Source organism: Cheilinus undulatus, linkage group 9 (assembly GCF_018320785.1).
Source record: "Cheilinus undulatus linkage group 9, ASM1832078v1, whole genome shotgun sequence".
Taxonomy (NCBI): Eukaryota; Metazoa; Chordata; class Actinopteri; order Labriformes; family Labridae; genus Cheilinus; species Cheilinus undulatus.
In genome coordinates this window covers 25,440,051-25,460,776 of record NC_054873.1, presented here as the reverse complement: position 1 = coordinate 25,460,776, position 20,726 = coordinate 25,440,051, and the positions used below count along the sequence as shown (strand labels likewise).

The window sequence follows — 20,726 nt, the reverse complement described above, 5'->3', positions numbered from 1 at the left end:
GGTTTTCTTTATGGCACCTTTATCACAGATCATCCATCCTGCCTCCCATGGCCTTTCAGACAGCATTAGTCTCTCAATGATGATAGATGATGTTTACTTGAGCTCCCAAACCGTAAACCTCACCAGTTTAAAATAAATGGACACAAAAGTAAGAAAAATACTGCTAAAAATGAGGATGTGGGTGCGTATTTCATGGGAACAAAATTACAATATGATGTTTTCCTGCAGATGAGTGAATAAATATTTTTCTGTGGCTGCTGTGTGCTTTGCAATATCACTCTCACAGTGTCATCAGTGAGTTACAAAGCCTTGTAAACATGTTTGATATTAAAACTCACCCTCCCTTACACTCTTCACATCCACAGATAGAGGAGCTGGAGCAGAAATACGGAGGCCATCTCATAGCCAGGCGGGCAGCCCGACGTATTCAGACGGCCTTCCGGCAGTACCAGCTCAGCAAAAACTTCCAGAAGATCCGAAACTCTCTGTCAGAGAGCAAACTACCCCGTAGGATCTCCCTGCGCCATCCAAGCCCATCGGGACGAAACAGGAATGCAGCCCAGAGACACAGTTATACTCTGCACCCAGGGGGAGGACAGATACCATTACGCTCTAAAACTCCACCTCCGCCTCCATGCCGCTCCACCTCTCTGCCTCCTTCTCCTGCTTCTGCTCAGGCGGCTACTCCCTCTCCGGCCCCTGGCCCAGCTCCACCTCAAACCTCCGGACAGACACTCACACAGCTGGAGGACTGCTTCTCTGAACAAGTGAGTGAAATAATTTCTTCTAACAGCAAAAACAAGCTCAGTTTTGAAAATGCAGGAAGTGAAATGCATTTTCATAACTTGTTCCAGTGCTTGAAGGCTGAATGTTCCTGGATTAGCAGTGTTTGCTGCAGACTTTAGAGTCTCAAAAACTTTTATTTATAAGGAAAGTTTGACGTTTTCCATTAAAAACAAAATGTTTTGCTTGAACTCATTCATGTCTGTTCACTCCACATTCATACACTGATGATCACGATGTAGAGTAGCCATCAGAATGAACTTATCCCATTCATACACGTCCGTATGCCATGATGCAGCAGTTGGAATTAGTTATGGTTAAGGACACATCAGCGTTTGACTGCAGGAGCTGACTCTACCTACTAAGCCACAGTTGTCCCTACATCTACATCAGTTACATTTTTGGTGTCTCATAGTGATCAAAAATCTTGACTGAAGGAGTCTGGTCATTCCTCAACTTTCCTGCAGTGCCAACACCAGGATTCATGCCTTTCATGAGTCATGGGGGGTATCTCAACAGTAGATCATGTTACTATTCGTATTCATCCTTGGATGAAACAGTGATCTACTTGTACCTTAACCTCCTGAGACCTGAGCTTTATTTTTGTATGCATTTTTAGTTTCTGCCACTTATTTAGGACCAGAGCCCTGCACAGGACCCTTTTCCTAATCCTGCTCCCACTGGAATTCTGACCATTACCGCCCCCTCACACTATTCACTCCTGAATACTCACGCAACAGGTGTGTCGAATCCCACCCGCATCCTGCATGGATTCTGGAAATCCATGGTAGATATTCAGAATAACAGATTTTAATTAAAAGCAGTATTGACATGTTCCCTTAAGCACCACCTTGAAGTTTCCCTTCTGTAAGAAGGAAACCCTAAGAAAACAACCACATCCTTGTCATGATTAACGGTGCCACACATGGATTAAAAAAGCAGCCTGGCGTCTCAGACTAATTTAACTCTTTTTATGGCTTTGTAATAGCAATGTCAAAGTAAAAATTTTCAACCTTATTTATATATAATTTATTTTAAAGTCATACGTGTACAACGTCATTAGATGCTTAACGCAATAAGGCCAATTTACATGGAATGGGGTGTTTATCCCCAAATAACTGCATATGAGTGCAGTGTCTCTGCACGCTGGTATGTATGTGCGGTGATAAGCCAACAACACAATAAGGGGGGCATTAAAGCTTTGACTTGTTTACAAAGTTTTAAGTGCATGCACTTCATTGTAGGGCTTTAACAAAGCATCCCACACTCTCCCTGGCCTTGTGATGTTTGTTAGAGCACCACACAGAGAGTATGGAGTATTGCTATAAAGAGAGCTTACTTTGATCTGGGATGGTGGAACAGGTGTATCATCTCGTCCAAATACGTTTCCTTATGGGCGTGTTACAACAAAGTCGTTTTTTTCTGGCTCTGTCACTTCTGCTGTTCCATTTCCCTCTGATGTAGGATGTTGGAGCTGGGAATGTCGTTGCACCTGAGCTAAGAATTCATTACTGAGGGGAATGGGTGTAGCTCTGACTTCCAAGTCTGAATTCCGAGTTCAGGCACATTTTTGATGCCGTATCCAAATGGCAGCTCGGAATTCCCAAGGTTCCGCGATAGAATGGAGCCCACTATTACTCATACAGCTCGTAGCAGATGAAATGCTTTCAACTCAGTTGTGATGTCATTCCCAGCACCAACATCAGACTTCCAAGTTAAATGGAGCACAGCAAAAGTCCCCAAATGATGACTTGATGCAACATTTTGGGATTATATAAAAAATCTGTACATTTTTATGATTTTTCAAGGCACCAGTTTTAAACAAGTACACCCAAAAACAGACAGACAGACATGCTGCCAATCATGGTACTAAGATAAGTGGGACCTGAAGGTACCGGAACATCCTGTTTCTGCAGAAAATACAGCACTGGATACTTTTTTTTTGTTTTTTTTGTTTTTTTCAAAACAATAGGTCAGCTTTTGGAGGATTTAGTCAGCAAGAAATGGTCAGTCATTTAAAGCAGGGGTTCTCAACCTTTTCAGCCCGCGATCCCCAAAATATAGGTGCGAGAAGCCGGGTACGCCCACTGTACCTGAAGGTGGAGGCATAGTTGAACACAGCAATGCACAGTCAAAAATAGTCATGTACAGAGTTATATTTTAAGGTTTTTTGAAACATACTTTGATTTCAGCGTAAATCTTACCAAATACCATGTTTCATGTTACATTTAACTAATTTCATACATATAGTTTTACCAAAAATGGTTGAAATATACAATTTGAAAAAAAATGTGAAATATTCTTTGCTGTTTAGATGGCAAGTGGGGACCTCCTCTCAGTGTCTTGTGACCCCCAAGGGGGTCCTGACCCCCACGTTGAGAACAACTGATTTAGAGAGGGATAGTGAAGCAAAAATTATTTCCAAAATCCTCTCAAACCCTTAAAATGTCCAAGAAATTAATGAAAGATATTTCATTAATTATTAAAGATGTTGTAAAGGTACCCCATAAATTTTACCACATTTCTTTCTCATATAATCTCAAAATGTTTCTATGAAACTCTTTCCTCCGGAGTCTGAATATTTTGCAGAATGTGTTGATAGAGATTAAAAATGGTCTTGTCCTTTACTCTTCTAAGAAAAGAGAAGTTAATCTGGGGCTTCGATGTACATCATAACATGTTAGACAAAACTGCATATACAGGCCTCACTGGTTTGAAAGATGGCCTCGTCTGAAAATCTGACTCTGCTCAGTAGGAAAGCATCATCGCTGTCTGTTTCCTCTAGTCTTGCAGATGGGTGTTAATTAGCATCCCTTCTGGTTTCAGAGACGTATCCACATATGGATTGTGTCTCCTGACCTGATTAAATCATTTAATTTTAACTTTTTTCATCATTATATCTCCAGCTTCACTCCTTGGCCCAGTCAATTGATGAGGCTCTCCGTGGTTGGAGCTTGTCAGAGACTGCAGAGGGGAAAGGGCTGCTGATGGATCCAGGGGCTCTTCGTGCAGCTGCTGAGAGTGCCTGTCTGCCTCGCAGTGCCAGCTCGCTGCTCATGGCCTTCAGGGATGTCACCGTTCACATCGACAGCAATAGCTCCTACACCATCTCCTCCGCCACCACCACAACCACCACCTCTCTCGGAAACGCAGGCGGTGGGCCCCCCGGCAGCAGGAAGACCTCTGTGAGCGGGATGGCTGGTGGAGGAGATGGCTTTTCATCTGAGGAGCCAGAGTTTCCTGCTCCTCCGCCTAGTGAGGAGCTGGAAATGGCTGATCCAGGATCCAGGAGGGGATCAGCGGTGCCGATTCCAGGAGTGGGAGGAGGGGGATTCGAGGGGGAGATAAGTGCAGACAGATTGGGCTCCACCTCCACGTCTACTTCTACCTCCACCTCTATGTCCACCTCAGCACAAACCAACCAGCAGCCTGCTCAGATCTACACCCAGTACCAGCAGTACCACTACACTCATCCTCAGCAGATCCCTGGGGGGCCCAGCCCAGAGGCACTGCAGGCCCTGGTTGTGTCTCTGCCCAGGGACCGCTGCCAGGATCCGGCCTCATGCAGATCCCCAACCCTATCCACAGACACGCACCGCAAACGCCTGTATCGTATAGGACTCAACCTTTTCAATGTGTGAGTGGGACAACAGCGCACACACACACACACACACACACACACACACAAAAACACACCGACTGGCACACAGAGAAAATAACAAAATATTTCTGCACCCTCTGGCTCAGGGTTCAAAGTACACTTAGTGCTGTTTGTGTCTAACAAATCTCCGACAGGCCGGCAAAAGTGCCCTAAGCAGCTGCTCATTAGTGTTCGTAATTGTTGGGAGGAGCTGTCTCTTCAGTGCCATCTTGTGATGTTGTGATGTCAATGAAAAAAAAAAATGATGGCATGGGGGGCGGAGGGGTGAAAAAAGAGGAAGTGAGGTAGAAAAGAAGGAAAATCAGCTGAAGAGAAGAGGCAGTCAAGGAGGTCATGAACAAAGAGCCTGAGGTTCTAAAAATAGAGGCCACGGTTGGACTACACTTATGATTAGTTAATACAAATTAAAATAGATTAAGTCTCATGCATCAGTGACAGCGGCCCTGATCCAGAGGTCCAGGGCTAACTGCTTTTGTGCATGAATGCACTCTTCCTGTCTCTGTGTGTCTTCTAACTCTCCTCATACACATATTACACACCATTCTCTTAAACATGTTCTTACACTTTTTCTTCCTCACTCAGGCTCACACACCTATTCGCTCCAACGCACTTAAACATTTACACGCATTGCATGCTTGCTGCTTAACTTCTAACACTTTCTGCCTTTCTGCTTTTGGTCATGTGCGAACAGGAACCCTGAGAGAGGCATTCACTTTCTGATCACGCGTGGTTTCGTCCCGGACACGGCTATCGGGGTAGCTCACTTCCTGCTGCAGAGGAAAGGCCTGAGTAGACAGATGATTGGAGAGTTTTTGGGGAACAGCAAGCTGCAGTTCAACAGAGATGTCCTCGAGTAAGTCTTCAGTGTGACATGCATGATTCCCTCACAGACAAGAGCTTTTGTTTCTTTTTAACAAACAGAGGTGATTCTGTGACTTTAGCTTTACATTAAACTCTATAAATTCAAAATTCAAAGTACACTTAATAGCTTTTTTTATCTCTCTGTGGCAGCTAATGGTCTTCTCGGTTTTCATAAATACGACTTTGAGTTAGATACGTTGATTTTTTAATTCACAGATCAAATATGGCATTAATGTGGGTCTCTGTGATTTGATATTTAATTTCCAGAAAGTTGATGCCTTGATTAGTCAAAATCAAATCAGGAGAGGCAAAATTACCTGACTGTTAGTTCCTACTTTTGTCAAAGTCTAACAAATGTGGGAGACATGGGAGTTTTTGAGGTTCTTTAATCAGACAATATTGTGGTCTAAAACTTTATTTTCTGTATTCTGGTGAATTTTTATGCCCCTTTTCATCATGAAAGTCTTTTTCCTGTGGTGAAGAAAAACATTAAAAAATCTATTATTTCATTTAATTCAGCCGAAATGTCAAGCTTTCACTTCCCACATGAATTTTCACACCAGTGCGATCACTCACCTATGCAAAAATGAGAGAAATGTTTTCTTCTTCACTTCTGACGATCCAGATTTCTAATCCAATAGGGGGATAAACTTAAACTCTAAATCTGTGTGATTTTATCCAGAAATTCAACATATGAGGGTACACCTTGTGTATGTGGAGAACATTTATATTATGTGCTTAAATATGTGTTGTTTTGACCCCATACTTCCTAAAACTGCTCATAACAGAAAATGGTTTAAATGACTCTGTTCTGGTCATCATTAGAAAGCCTGACTGCTTGGACTTTACTGGTCACTTTCTCCCTCAATGATTTTGATTTATGGCACCAATGACTATAACTAGCTAACACCCAGTAACCAAGACATACTCAACTATATTACAAATACGTATAATATGATTAGAAAAGGGTTACAGACAGAAGTATGGATTAAAGAATAACAGTGGGATGTTTTGCCCTGATATTTTCTTCTACCTTGCTCCTTCACACAGCTTTCTTCTCCCCTGCTTACTTGTGCAGAGAAGAGCCAAGCACACACTCCCTGAATAACATTGTGGGTTGCCAGATCCAGGTCACAGGGATGGTTGCAGGGTTACATTTTTATGTACAGTGTCTATAAAAAGTATGCACACCCTTGCATGTTTTAGCCATTTACTGATTTTATAAATCAGTCATGGTAAATATAACTTGGTTTTTCTAACAAAAAAACCTCTTTCTTGTTAAAGTGAAAAGTGATATCTACAAAGTAATTCCCATTAGATAAACATAAGGAAAAATAAGTGACTGCATAAATATTCACCCCTGCAAATCAGTATTTAGGAGATGCACCTTTGGCTACAATCACAGCACTGAGTTTGTGTGAAAAGGTCTGAGGCAGGCCTGCACATAAGGAAACTGCAATTTTACTCTATTCCATTTTTTTTTTTTTTTTTTTTACAAAACCGCTCAAGCTCTGTCAGGTTGCACAAAGGTCTGGGCGTGAACAGCCCTTTCAAAGTCCAGCCACAAATTCTTTGTTGGATTAAGGCCTGGGCTTTGACTCAGCCACTCCAGAACATTTACTTTCTTGTCTTTTAACCATTTCTGTGTAGCTTTGCTGTACGCTTCAGATCATTGTTTTGTTGGAGAATAAATCTCCTAGTTCTCTTCCAGACCAAATAAGATTGTCCTCCAGGATTTTACAATATTTTTGCCATGGCAGCACTCATTTTACCCTCTGCCTTTACAAGAATTTCAGAGCTGGCTGCTAAAAATCATCCCCACAGCATGATGCTGCCACCACTATGGTTCACAGTGAGGATGATGTGTATTTGGAAATGTGCAGTTTTTAGTCTCCACCAAACATAGCTTCTTGTCTGATGGCCAAAAAGCAACATTTTGGTGTCATCAGACCAAAGAGCTCTCTCCCACTTGACCATGGAGTCTCCTGCATGCCTTTTGGCAAACTCTAGTTGAGATTTTGATTTAAATTTTCTTCAACAGTGACTTTCTCTTTGCCACTCTCCCATAAAGCTTTGGCTGGTGAAGAACCAGGGCAACAGTTGTTGTATGCAGAGCCTCTCCCATCTCAGCTGCTGAAACTTTTAACTCCTTTAGAGTAGTCATAGGTGTCTTGATGGCCTCCCTCGCTAGTCTCCTTCTTGCACCTTCACTCAGTTCACGAGGATGGCCTGATCCAGGCAGATTTACAAACAATATACATATATCCACATGATAAATGAACTGACCCTAATGAATGAAACCAGTTAAGCCTCTTTAAATAAGGAAAACTTGTATGTGGCCAGTTTGTGACATTTGTTTTTTTTTTTTGTTTTTTTTTTTTTTTAGCAAATCCTTCAGTCCATTATAAAGAACTGAAGCAAACATTTGTTGGATTTGTTTACAAAATGTTTTAAAGTTTTTTGGGGCCTTTTATGCCTTTATTTAGATAGGAAAGTGGATGGAGTTAGAAACTGGAGAGTGGGAGACAGTGGAGAATGGCATGCAGGAAAGGAACCACAAGAGGAGCCGTATTTGAACAGCCTCTCCACGTGGGGTGCTTTGACATGACAACTAGGCTGCTGGTGCCCCAATTTACAATATTCTTTTAAATAACCCATGGCCTAGTGATGACTTAACAATTTTAAAATGAAAACTTTGTTTCGTTAGAAAATGAGTCATTTTTACTTAATGACTCACTGAATTAATTTTACCTCATGTTCAAGATTGCAGCATCCTTGCTGTTTTTTATGTCTCACACGGTCCTCCATCAGCGAATTTTCCTGTCTGCCCCTGTGGCTCCACAATCTTTGTTTGCAACCGTGTTACTCTTAGCATATAAAGGAGATAAAAGATAAAATAAGAGACTATCTAACACAGAACTAGCTTTGAGATCCTAACATGACATTTATGTGTTACACGTGTGTATACGGACACATTTACAGAGTCACTTGACAAGCAGCACTTGCATGCATAAATGCAACACAACCATGAAAACACGCATTTGCTTAATGCTTCCACACTCACCCCTTTTTGCATCCATCCAGCACAGACAGAGATCAGGGATAGAGAGGCTTTTTGCTGAGGTTGTTGCAGAGACTGTAGAAATAGGTCACTGCACTGAACGCACACACAAACACACACCCCTCACTTTCTTGCAATCAGACACACAGACACTAATACTCACATGAACACAAAACGTACACTCACTGTCTTGCATATGTACTTCTTCCATTGCTGCTTGTGTCCTCAGCCTTTCATGTGCCTCTTCTCATGCACCCTGCGCCCACTCACATACATGGAATCACTCACACACTGTGCATATCATCATTTGGCGCTCTCATCCCTCTCTTTCCTTCCCTCTTATCTGGCTCTGCTGTCAGACCTCGTCCTCTCCATTGATGTTTGCACAAAATATGTGTGTGCAGGCGTGTGCACGCGTGTGCCAACATGTCAGCTCTGTGTACGTCTTCCAGGTCAGTGCTTCTGTAATTGAAGTATGACTGTAAGAGGAAGATTTGCCATCAGCACTCACAGTTTGTCGCACACGCACAAAAACACACCCAGACGCACGCTCCCTAACTCACCTTCTCATTAGAGTGACATTCTACGACTCAACCCACTCTCACTCATCCTTTTTATTCTCTCTTTCCCTGTCTGTCCCTTTATAGCTGCGTTGTGGACGAGATGGATTTCTCAGGCATGGAGCTCGACGAAGCCCTGAGAAAGTTCCAGGCTCATGTTCGTGTTCAGGGGGAAGCACAGAAAGTGGAGAGACTCATCGAAGCCTTTAGGTGAGTCTGTCAACTCGTTCACAGGCGGGCCACACTGACAAACAAGCTCTGGCTTTACTTTCTAATACAATTCAACACAGAAACAGTCCATCACATGACTGAGAAGGGCTGCTTAGAAAATAAAAGCACCTTTCACCTCTGAAAAAAATAAAGACAAAAAAAGGCTGACACTTACAAAAGCAGGCAAAAAAATTTCTAATCTACCCTTGCAGCCTTGTGGTAAGGCACAACTAGAATTGCATACTAATAGGCCGACTGTATAGACAGTGCATTTTACAGGCTCTGCATGCTCACTGCAGCATGCTCTGATGAAACTGAAGCCTTGTATCATTAACAAATTACACTGATTGCTTGTAACCTTTGACTAAACTCAGCGGTGTTTGATTGTCAGCCAATCATAACAGAGATCTGAGCTGCAGGCAATCAGTATGTGTTCCATGGGGACAAAAATAGATGCACTATTTAATAACTCTCTCCCTCGGATGACACTTTCCGTCCAAATCTTCAGGCGATGTAGGCTGTTTATACGTGCCTGACAGTCCTGTGTCCATTTTCTTCCAAAATCATACATTAATATGTAAAAGTGCATGTTTGTTACTCATGAGGTTTTAGCCTGAGCTGGTTTACAGCTCATTTTTTCAGTGCTGACTCCTGCCCTCCGGTCACTAAAATTTATGAGCATATCTCTTGGCCAAGGCTTATTTAAATACCAAGAGGACACTGAGCAAGCTACCAGAGCTTACACAATCTTATTTAGTAGCTTTGTCTCTAACAAACTCCTTGACAGAAACAGGTTTTTATGATGCCATTTCACCGTTTGACTGAGAAAAAGGGCAAAATAAAAGACAGAGGGGAGCAGATAAACAAGAGCTACAATTGGTCAGTTTCCCCCTGGCTGGCACTGTCCTTGAGATGTCCTGGTAATATCCAAAGATTACTCCCGGGGCTGGAAATGCAATGAAAATGCCCATCATTGTTTTCCATTTCAGAGTAATTGGGTGAATTGTAGTATACATTTAATCTTCCTCTGCCCATGTGCTGCCTTTTTCCCTTAGGATTACCAACAGTGTCACCACCAGGACAAGAGTTCAGCCACTGCCAGTTTGAAGGCATTAACCAGACTGTCCCTCTGAATTACACTGAATGACATGTATAATTCAATGTTCAAGGACTGAGCCTTAAAAAATAAACTGCACTTTAATTGTCTTCCATTATGCATTATTGCAGTGTAATTCTTGTTTTATGAGCTTCTGCCCACTTATTTCCCTTTAGTCTTGAAGTTTATCTTAAATTTCAGGCTGGAGATTTTTTTTGTATCTGAAAAGCAAATCAAATAAATACAATTGAGCATTTAAATTCTTTTTAACCACTACAAAAAAAAAAAAAAAAAAAAAACTAATTAAGTTTGAAAATTTCAATAACAAGAGTGTCCTCGCAGAGACAGGCAGCCACAAATTTAACAACAGAGCAGCTACTGGAACAGATTGACCAAAACATCTACAACCTGATGCATGTGGCTGGTATTATCATCAAACTCATCATCATGTTGAGGGTTATAATATTTATATTTTACATATGCCTATATAAACAAAAAGTGCAAAAAGCAGCCACCAGGGCTAACAGAAGTAAGCTTTTTTAATAAAGTCATGGTGCATAGATTTCTATCAGGCTTGCACATCTGGACACTGCAATTTTACTCTATTCTCCTCAGCAAAACTGCAAAAAGCTCTGTCAGGTTGCACAAGGGTTTGGGCATGAACAGCCCTTTTCAAGTCCAGCCACACATTAACTATTGGCTTGAAGTCTGGGCTTTGACTCGACCACTCCAAATGTGGTAAATGGATGTCTTTAATCCGTTTCTGTGTAGCTTTCACTGTATGCTTATGGTCATTTGTATTGTTGAAGATAAATCTTCTAGGTGTCTTGCAGACTGAATTAGATTGTCCTCTGGGATTTTTCTATATTTTGCCGCATTCATTTTACCCTCTACATTTGCAACGCTTCCATGGCGAGAAGTATCCCCACAGCATGATGCTGCCACCATGCTTCACAGAGGGAATGGTGTGGTTGTCATGATGTGCAGTTTTTAGTGTCCACCAAACACAGTGTCTTGTCTGATTGGCAAAAAAACACCATTTTGGTGTCTTCCACATGACCATGGAGTCTCCCACATGCCTTTTGGTGAACTCTAGTCATGAGTTTTTTTCAACAGTGGCTTTCTCTTTGCCACTCTGCCATGAAGCTTTGACTGGTGAAGACCCCAGGCAACAGTTGTTGTATGCAGAGTCTCTCCCATCTCAGCAGCTGAAGCTTGTAACTCCTTCAGAGTAGTCATAGGTGTCTGGGTGGTCTCTCTCACTAGTCTCCTTCTTGCATGGTCACTCAGTTTGTGAGCACGGCCCGATCCAGGCAGCTTTGCACATGTGCCATATTCCTTTCATTTCTTGATGATGGATTGAACTGAACTCCGGGGGAATGCTCACTAACTTGGATTTTTTTTGTATCCATCCCCTGACCTATAACTTTCAGGTACCTTTTCTCTGAGTTGCTTGGACTGTTCCTTTCTCTTCATGATGTAATGGTAGCCAGGAATACTGATTAACCAGTGACTGAACTTTCCAGAGACAGGTGTCTTTATACTACAATCACTTGAGACACATTCACTGCACTCAGGTGATCCTTATTTCATTAATTTTGAGACTACTAGCACCAGTTGACTAGGCCTGTGTTGAATAAGGTCGGTCACTTTAAAAGGTGGTGAATACTTATGCAATCACTTATTTTAAATCAAATATTTCCATTCAGTTGGCACTTATAGAAATCTGTTTTCACTTTGACATTAAAGATGCTTTTTGTAGATTTTTTTAAAACATTCTTTTAGCCTCTTTAAAATAAAAAAAAAATGATTTTTGTGATAATATTGTGTTGTTATTATCTTAATGTTATTCAATTATTAAATCATTCCCATTTCTCTTTATTTTGGGCTGTTACTATTGCACTTACATTATTACATTTTTCCTTTTTCTAAAATATGAATTATTATACTTCTTATTCAAGGAAACATTTAAGATAGAGGCCTGACTCCAAATAAGCTTTCATATCTAAAATTGGAACTGTGGTTTCCAAAGGAAAAAGTGAACCTTATTTTTGGCCATGAAATGATACACATTTGTCTTTATTAAATATGTACAGCAGCAGGACAGGGTTTGTGTAATTGCCTCAAAAATAAACTCCACCTCCATGTTAGTCAATTTATAAAGGAGCATATTGCTTACAGGCTCATAAATATGTTTTAGTAGACATAGCAGGCTGTTGCAACATGATTCATATTTGTCTGAGGGATAATTTTATAGTTGATTTTTGTCATTTCATTGGATTTGAGTACTGTATGAAAATATAGACCATAATCAGTCCTGTCCATTAAGGAAATTGGTTCTTGCTCAAAGCCAGAAGTGGTGAGGGAAGAGAGGAGAAGAGCAGTCAGGACACTTCCCCTCTTGGCTTCTGATTTGAGGGCCAATCAGAACACCCACTGCGGTCATCAGTTAATCTCATCATACTCAGTCATACATGCTGAGCCCTTGGGTGCAGATTACAAATTCATCAGCAATCCCAGACCACACTTTTCTGTAGCTGTGGCTGTGAGTATAGGTCAGAAACGAGCTGGCTTTATCGGGACAGCCAGACATCCGATGCCACATCTGTTATGTAACAGTAGTTATGTCATCTTTTTGAAGCATGTTGTACTCTTGTCGTGAGTAGTTCTTTTATATGAAGCGGTGTTTGTGCCAGCTGGCATGCATGTTACATATGCAGATATGAAGATAAGAGAGTGTGAGCTTGTGTTTAAATAAAGTGGTTACGTAAGAAGGAGATCCACGCTTGAAAATGTGTGAATGAAGCACATACACACAGCCAGAGCTTTATTTATTCAATCACCCTGAGCACAGGCATTCACACATATGCACATGACCATTTGCATATGTACACACTCATGCATATAGTAACACGTGCCTTGCTTTTGAGACTCTGATGAATTTGCCGCAGAATTACATCAAGTTGGCAAATCAGGAGGCTCATTTATGCCTCTGCGTGTCTCCAGTACGTATGTGGATGTGCATAATATATCTGCAGCAGCAACTGTGCCGAGCAGGATCTATTATCCCTCGAACAAAGGCGTTGTTACTGTGCTGAGCTGTTGTCGATTGATTCCCTGCGAGTTCTCTGGCTTTAGATCTTGTGTGCGGTCTGGGACAAGGCTTTCTGGTTGCCCTGGTCTCAGCTATGGACTCTTGCTCACATATGCTCTGACAATTACGTAGTCCTCTGGAGCAGAGCAGCCCTCTCCATGCCTGCATCCTTCCTGGCTGCAGAGATAAAAGCCTCCCACTGTTGAAAGGGCCCACTGTGTAAGTGTAAGTGACAGTAGGAAAGATAGGGAGGGAGCAATGGGGAAGGGAGGGGTGAAAGGGAGAGTTTTTGAAGCCTGTGGGCAGGGATGGAGAAAAGCAGGTCCAAATGCAGCATCAATTGTTTCTAAGCAGACTAGAACCATTTTACAGGTACATTTGTCTTATAAATCTCATATTTCCTGTCTGTCTTGGATGTTTGAATCTATGAAATTAGATTAAACACTTGTGCAGCTTTCCTGCTGAGATATCAGTCCTAAAAATCAGTCTGAATGTTTTCATCTCACAGCAGGAACACGTCATTTTAAAGGCCATCACGGGTATTGGCATTTTAACTTTAACTGCCACACGGCAGCTTTAAGATTTACTCAAAGTTTACCTATGATATTTGGAATATAAGATGGTTTAAGTTTAGAGGAAATGTAAGGAAAATCAGGGCACTTTTGGAAACAATAACAAAGTCAGGGAATTAATCATTAAGTTTACACTCTGTGAGCCTGAAGATACGGTGTAGATTTTCACACTCAGTCTTTCTTCATTGAGGGGAAAATATATACCTAATATATGAAGCAACAAAAGTGGCACAAATCTTCCAAAATAACCATAAAACTGAAAAAAAGCATCTCTAAAGTTGTTTAAAAAATCTTATATGAAAAACCACTCACAAATGTCTGATCTACCTTAGTACGAGGAGAATGCATTAGTTTTGGCACTTGTGCTTGATACACTTAAAATGTAACTGTTCCTTCATTGATCTCAGTGAATGTGATTTATTTGTTGACTTTTACACTGACAGTCAGAATATCTGAATGACTCTTACCTAACAGTGATTAAAAACAGAACCTAGTCAGATTGATGCTTGTCATTTATTTGACAGTGCGATGTATGATGTATTACAATAAAGGGTTTATTACAGGACAGTGAGCACATAGAGCTAAACAGTAGGATTTATCCAAAAACACTGACTGTGAAAAATTATCATCAGTGCTTTTTTATTAATTTTTATTTTCACCATGTGTACATCAGCCAGAATATAACATATATATATACAAACATACAGGAGTACACTACTCAACTCCCACCTGGAATCCCACCCACTTATTCCAAAACCTCCTCTGAAATATCCAAAATAGTTTTACAACAAATCCAAATATATGAATAAAGAAGAAAAGGGGAAAAAATAATAATACAATAAATGAATAAATAAATAAATAAATAAAAAGAGTAAATTTAAATTCATACAACACATTTGTGCATACAAGAACCTGCATCCAAACAAATTTGTGGTAAACAAACAGCAGTTGCTAAAACAGCACATTCATGGAAGAAAGAGGGATAAATGACATTTGACAATATCAATTTATTGTAGACCTTACTTTTGCTACAGGTTCCTTGTCATTGCTTCAGTATGTCCATTAGGGACATCCTGGGAAGTTTTCCAGGCATGATACTAAAGGGAGCCAGAGGTCTTTAAAAATCTAGCCTCGGTTATGCTTTTATAAAGTCAATCTCTCTAAAGGTAGAAATTCAAACGTCTGATCAAGAAACATCCTAAAGGTCGGGGGGAGTTCATTTTTCCAAAACAGAAGAATACATTTCTTGGCAAAATATGTTATGGGTATTAATAATCTGCATTTTTCATATCAAACTGGTCAGTGCTTTTTTAAAAGCAACAATCTGTGCTAAACTGCACAAACACAAAATGCATGTGTGATTGTGTTATTTGCTGTTATCCATTATAAATACACTCTTATAGTTATATTTTAAAAAAATCACATCAAGGCTCTGAAACAACCTCAATCCTGCTCCTTTATAATTCATAGAAACTTTGAAAAAAAGCCTTAGAATGATGTCAGTGTTCAAGAGCAGTACCTAGAGTGACTATTAAAAGTATTCACCCTTTTGGAATTTTTACCCTTTTATTGATTTTTTTTAATCAATCATCATGGTCAATATAATTTTTTTTCCACAAGAAAATTACAAAAAAACATTTCAATGTCAAAGGGGAAACAGATTTCTTCAAAGTAATGTCAATTAAATTAGAAAAATGCGATATTCAATAAGTGATAACATAAATATTCACCTTTACAGTGAATGACCTAATTCAACAGAGATAGTTGGTGCTAGTAGTCTCACAATTAATGTAATGGGGATCACTTAAGTGCAATGAATGTGTCTAAAGTGATTTTAGTATAAAGACAACTGTTTCTGTAAGGTCCAGTCACTGTTTAATCAGTATTCCTGGCTACCATTACACCATGAAGTCAAAAGAACACTCCAAGCTACTCAGAGAAAAGGTTATTGAAATGTATGAGACAGGGATGGATCCAAAAAATTTACAGGACACTGACCATCCCTAAGAGTTCAGTTCAATCCATCATGAAGTAATGCAAGGAATATGGCACGTGTAAATATACCTAGATTAGACTGTCCCCACAAACCCTGACCATGTGAAATGGAGACTGGGAGAGGTCACCAAGACACCCATGACTTCTCTAGTCACAAGCTTCAGCAGCTGAGACAGAAGAGACTCTGCATACAACAACTGATGCAGGGTTTTTTCACCAGTCTAAGCTTTATGAGAGAGTGGCAAAGAGAAAGTCACTGAAGAAAACTTAAATCAAATCTGGACAAGAGTTCGCCAAAGGGCATGAGGGAGACTCCACCGTCAAGTGGATAAAAGTTCTTTGGTCTGATGAGACCAAAATGGTGCTTTTTGGCCATCAGACAAGATGCTTTGTCTGACAGACACCACAAACAAACCATCCCCACTGTGAACAAAAGGGTACTAAGCAGATGTGGCACCTGGGGTGGCTTAAGGCTGCCACACACTACAAGACTTTAAAAATCTTCACCAGTGTTTCTTTTTTTCTTCTCCTCTTAACACATTTTTATGCTTTTATTTATTTATTTTTTTTACAGCGTGTACCATATACCCCATATTCACAATTATACATATTTTTCTAACATTCATGCAATGGGTTAACAAACCCATATCAATGTTGACATCCTTGCACAAGGAGAACAAGCAAAAACAATAACCACAAACAAATAGCAAATCAAGCAAAACAAAACAAGAGGAAAACAAACAAAAAGCAAAAAAGACACACAAAAAACCCCAGAATAAAGAAAACATGGCATTCACAATCATCTTGGCAGTTCATAACAATTTTTTTTTCACATTAAAAAATCAAATTTCATGTCCAGTCATAAGCCTTTTGTACATATCACAGTCAGACACAATTTGAGATCTGCTGAAAAGACACCTAGAACACAAAATGATGGACACTGAGTGAGCTCTGTTTTCCATATGTTGTTAATATATTTGACAATACCTGTCCAAAAATCCTGTACCATTTCACATTCATACAGCATATGAATCAATGAACCCCGTTCTTTATTGCATCTCCAGCATCTATCATCAACCCTGAGTCCCAACCTTGACATTTTTGAGGGAGTCCAATAATTCCTATTTATTATTTTAAATAAAACTAAACGTGTCTGCATGTCCCGGGCTGTGTAGTACCATGACTGTATTACTTCTTTCCAGACCTCCTCATTAATAGTTGTTCCTAGATCTTTCCCCGTGCCCATTTCATGCCCTCATAGTTTGGAGGTTGGTGCTTTCTAAGTTCCTTATAAAACCTGGATGTCCCACCCCTAAGCATTCCCTTTGATCTCATCAACTCCTGAATACAACTAACAGGGGCAATATTTTTCTTTCCTTCTACTTTTGAAATACAGCTTCTAAGAAACTTCCAAAAATCTTTCCTAGGTAAATTATATTTAGAGACTAACTGTTCAAAAGAGAGTAGTTGTTTTCTATCAAACAAATCTTCCATTAACATCACCCCTGCTCCCACCCAATTTTCCCACATGATAGATTTTTTACGAATCTTCAAAAATGTATTATGCCATATCGAGGACCCTTTTGTAAGATGAGGATCTAGCTTACAGGTCGGTTGTGCACTTCTCCAGCTCTCTCTTGCAAAAGCAAGCACAGGATTACTATAAGGTATGTCACTTCCTGTCTGAGTGAGAAAAGCTTGTATAGAAAAGGGTTCCACCATCTCTTTTTCAATCGCAACCCAAGCAGGGGCTAAAGTTTCCAGAAGATTTGATTTAGATAACTAAGTGTGAATGCATAATGGTTCTAATCTAACCTTGGGCATCCCAGTCCACCATCCTCCTCTGAGGCAAATGATTTCTTTCTGTTAAAAGACGTTTTTTTTGCCCAGCCACAGAAAACCCCTGATAGCTCTGTTCAATCTAGCAAGGAGAGAAGATGGAAACTCCAGGGGTAACATGTAAGTTATATAATTAACCTGAGGTACTACGATCATTTTTAAAGTTTAAATTTGCATTCAAATTCAAATTTTCATAGAATGGCTCAAAATAGTGCATATAACTGCCTGGTAAGCAAAGATTAAGATTCATGGAGGTAGTCTGGGTTAAGCCCAAGATCCAGTCTGTTGTATGACACTTCTGGTTCTTCCCCTTTACTCAGTCCATATTTTAGTCATCCTTTTAAGAAAAAATAATGCATTACAAACAATATTTAAGGAAGTGAACTGATATGGACTGAATTAAAAGCACAATTTTGTTTGTTATAAAACAACCTACACAGGGCAGTTCCTTCTTTTTCAAATCTTACTGTCTGAAAATGATGAATTAAAAAGGCCTGTTCGAGGATAGGGACAACTCATCTATCTGTATTATTTCAGAATAACAATGCCTGCTTTCCCATAATAATGGCTTAATTTCTCCAGATCTCAGGAAAACAATTGAACATTCTCATTATCACAAGAAAGCAAGTGTTGTCCTGAAATAACAACATAAAAAATATGTGATCTCAAAAGACAACCAAACTGAATTTACCTTAGCAAAATGGAGCAACATAAATGTATGGATACGAATCCTCAGAGGGTTCCTGCACACGGCAAGTCTGTCTGACACTTTAATACACTTTTACAGTGTGACACAGTATGTTGATTTGACTCTTTTTGGAGAGTCGATACCTTAACACTGATTAAGTCTCATTGTTGAACCTTTTTGGAGTTAATAATTGAATCTTCTCAACATTAACTAGTGTTTCTTTAGCTCAACACTTCTTCCTAGTGTAACACATTTACTCTCTAGATCATTTTAAACTACTAAAGTATTATCCCCACATTAACTAATCACTAAACAAATTTGAATTTTGCTTCCTTTCATTTTGGGTGTAAATGTAAAGTTTTATCATTTTGATTATTTACTCATTGCAATATATTTCCCCCAATTAATTACTATTGCCATTTCCTCTTGGACACCCGTGGCAAAGCAGGTTTTCTCGTAAGAATGGAGCACAGAGACAAATGTAGTGTTGGGAAGTTCTCTTTGAAGAAAATTTGCTCACCAGTTTTCCTGTAGAGCACCCCTTGCCATGGTAGGAAGTCACTAATTCAATGGATAACTTCACCCATGGTACAGCAGAGATCACGGTATACAAGCAACATCTAAACACATATAAAAACATTTAAAAACTTCTTAAACACATCTAAACACTTTGTCCAAGAGCACAATGGAAAAAGATAAAGATTTGAAATGGCAGTGTGTGAAGCTTGTATCAGTTGGCTCTGAAGAGTCGGACTAACACTCAAAGCATTAACACTGTCACCTAACTCCAACACTGAAAGCCATTTCACTCAGAATGGAGTTAAAATCAACTCTGAAATGTTTAACACTGAGAATTCAACACTCCAGTTTTTGCTGTGTAGATTTAGAATAATATTAAATGTTAAACATATAATATGATAGCTCCTTCATCTTATTTTGTCTGTTGTAGTTGTTTGATGGCCAAAATATAAATTGATGTTCGTCCGAGACAGAGAGATGTTGACCAAATGTTTGATGTTTAACTCTTTCCCTTCCTTCACAGCCAGAGGTACTGCATGTGTAATCCTGATGTGGTGCAGCAGTTTCACAATCCAGACACCATCTTCATCCTTGCCTTCGCTGTGGTCCTCCTCAACACTGACATGTACTCACCCAACATCAAACCGCAGCGCAAAATGGGCCTTGATGACTTCATACGCAACCTTAGAGGTAAGAGTGTCCAAATATGATGCCTAAAGGTGCACATGCATGTATGAGATGTTTCTTTTTTTTTGTCAAGAGGCTGTAAGATCTGGTTAAAAGGGATTTAATGTGTTGCGTGTTTAGGATATCTTGCAACTGATTTAATGGGCAGAGAGTTTGGATGTTTTTTATGCATTTTAATCGTTTACTACAGATCCTGAAGAGATAAATATAAGAGATATGCAAAAAAGGATGATAAGGTAGACGAGAAAGAGCAGAGGGCAGAGAAAGTAAAAGTTTTACAACAAGCACTCTCTTATCTGCCTCTCTATCAGTCTTTTGAGTGACAGCCTCTTGGAGTGAAGTAAATTACTCAAAGAGGCGACAGACGCCTGCCTTTGCTCGCTACCATCAAGAAAACCATCAGCTGTGGAGGAGGAGATTTCTGATATCCTTGACTCCCATCTCTGCCCCCGAGACCGCGGCTTTGACCCATTTAATTGAGGCTCACTTAGCATTAGATTTAACAATATGGGCTTAGATTTGCAGAAGCAGCTCATCACCTGCACTTCCTGCGGCTCTCAGCGCCGTCTCCATCTGGCGAGTTCATACATATATTTACTGCCACCAGGACTTATAAGAGCAATTTGACTCTTATCTTACATCCCACAAACAGAAAATCCAGGATAATAAATTAGTTTTTCATGTTACATTGCACCATTGAAACACCATCACTACTCAGTAATCATTTTTCAAGCTGAGTAGTGATGACAGTCTATGAGGATGTAAGCATGTTTCTGGCTGGACACAATGACAGCACACATTCAAGGATAGAGCCACATTCTGTGATTACAGCCGCAAATCCTACAATGAATAAAACTGATTAAGGGCATATTTAAGATGAAAATGATACCCACATAGTCTGTCTCAAACTCAGACAATGATTATTAAGTACTTAGTTTGGATTAAATTTCTCTCTGGCTGCTTTGTGTCTCCTCAAGCCTCTAAAATGAGAAAGTGAGTTGATTCCCAACTAAGATCTATGTATAATTAAACACCTAAAAGATCAATTAATTGCCAGTTTTTATAATTTTGGCATTGATTCTGAGTCTTGGCCACATAAC

At 39.9% G+C, this 20,726-nt stretch overlaps 1 protein-coding gene across 1 annotated transcript in view; it reads left to right on the top strand.

Annotated features, from left to right (window-relative positions):
• Window positions 1-20,726, top strand: part of iqsec3b (IQ motif and Sec7 domain ArfGEF 3b) — a 54,056-nt gene that overhangs the window by 21,262 nt on the left and 12,068 nt on the right. The window contains exons 4-8 of the mRNA XM_041796033.1: window positions 366-767; window positions 3,690-4,420; window positions 5,136-5,297; window positions 9,014-9,136; window positions 19,463-19,629. Of these exons, the coding sequence (XP_041651967.1) occupies window positions 366-767; window positions 3,690-4,420; window positions 5,136-5,297; window positions 9,014-9,136; window positions 19,463-19,629 (1,585 nt within the window). The remainder of the gene's footprint in view (window positions 1-365; window positions 768-3,689; window positions 4,421-5,135; window positions 5,298-9,013; window positions 9,137-19,462; window positions 19,630-20,726) is intronic.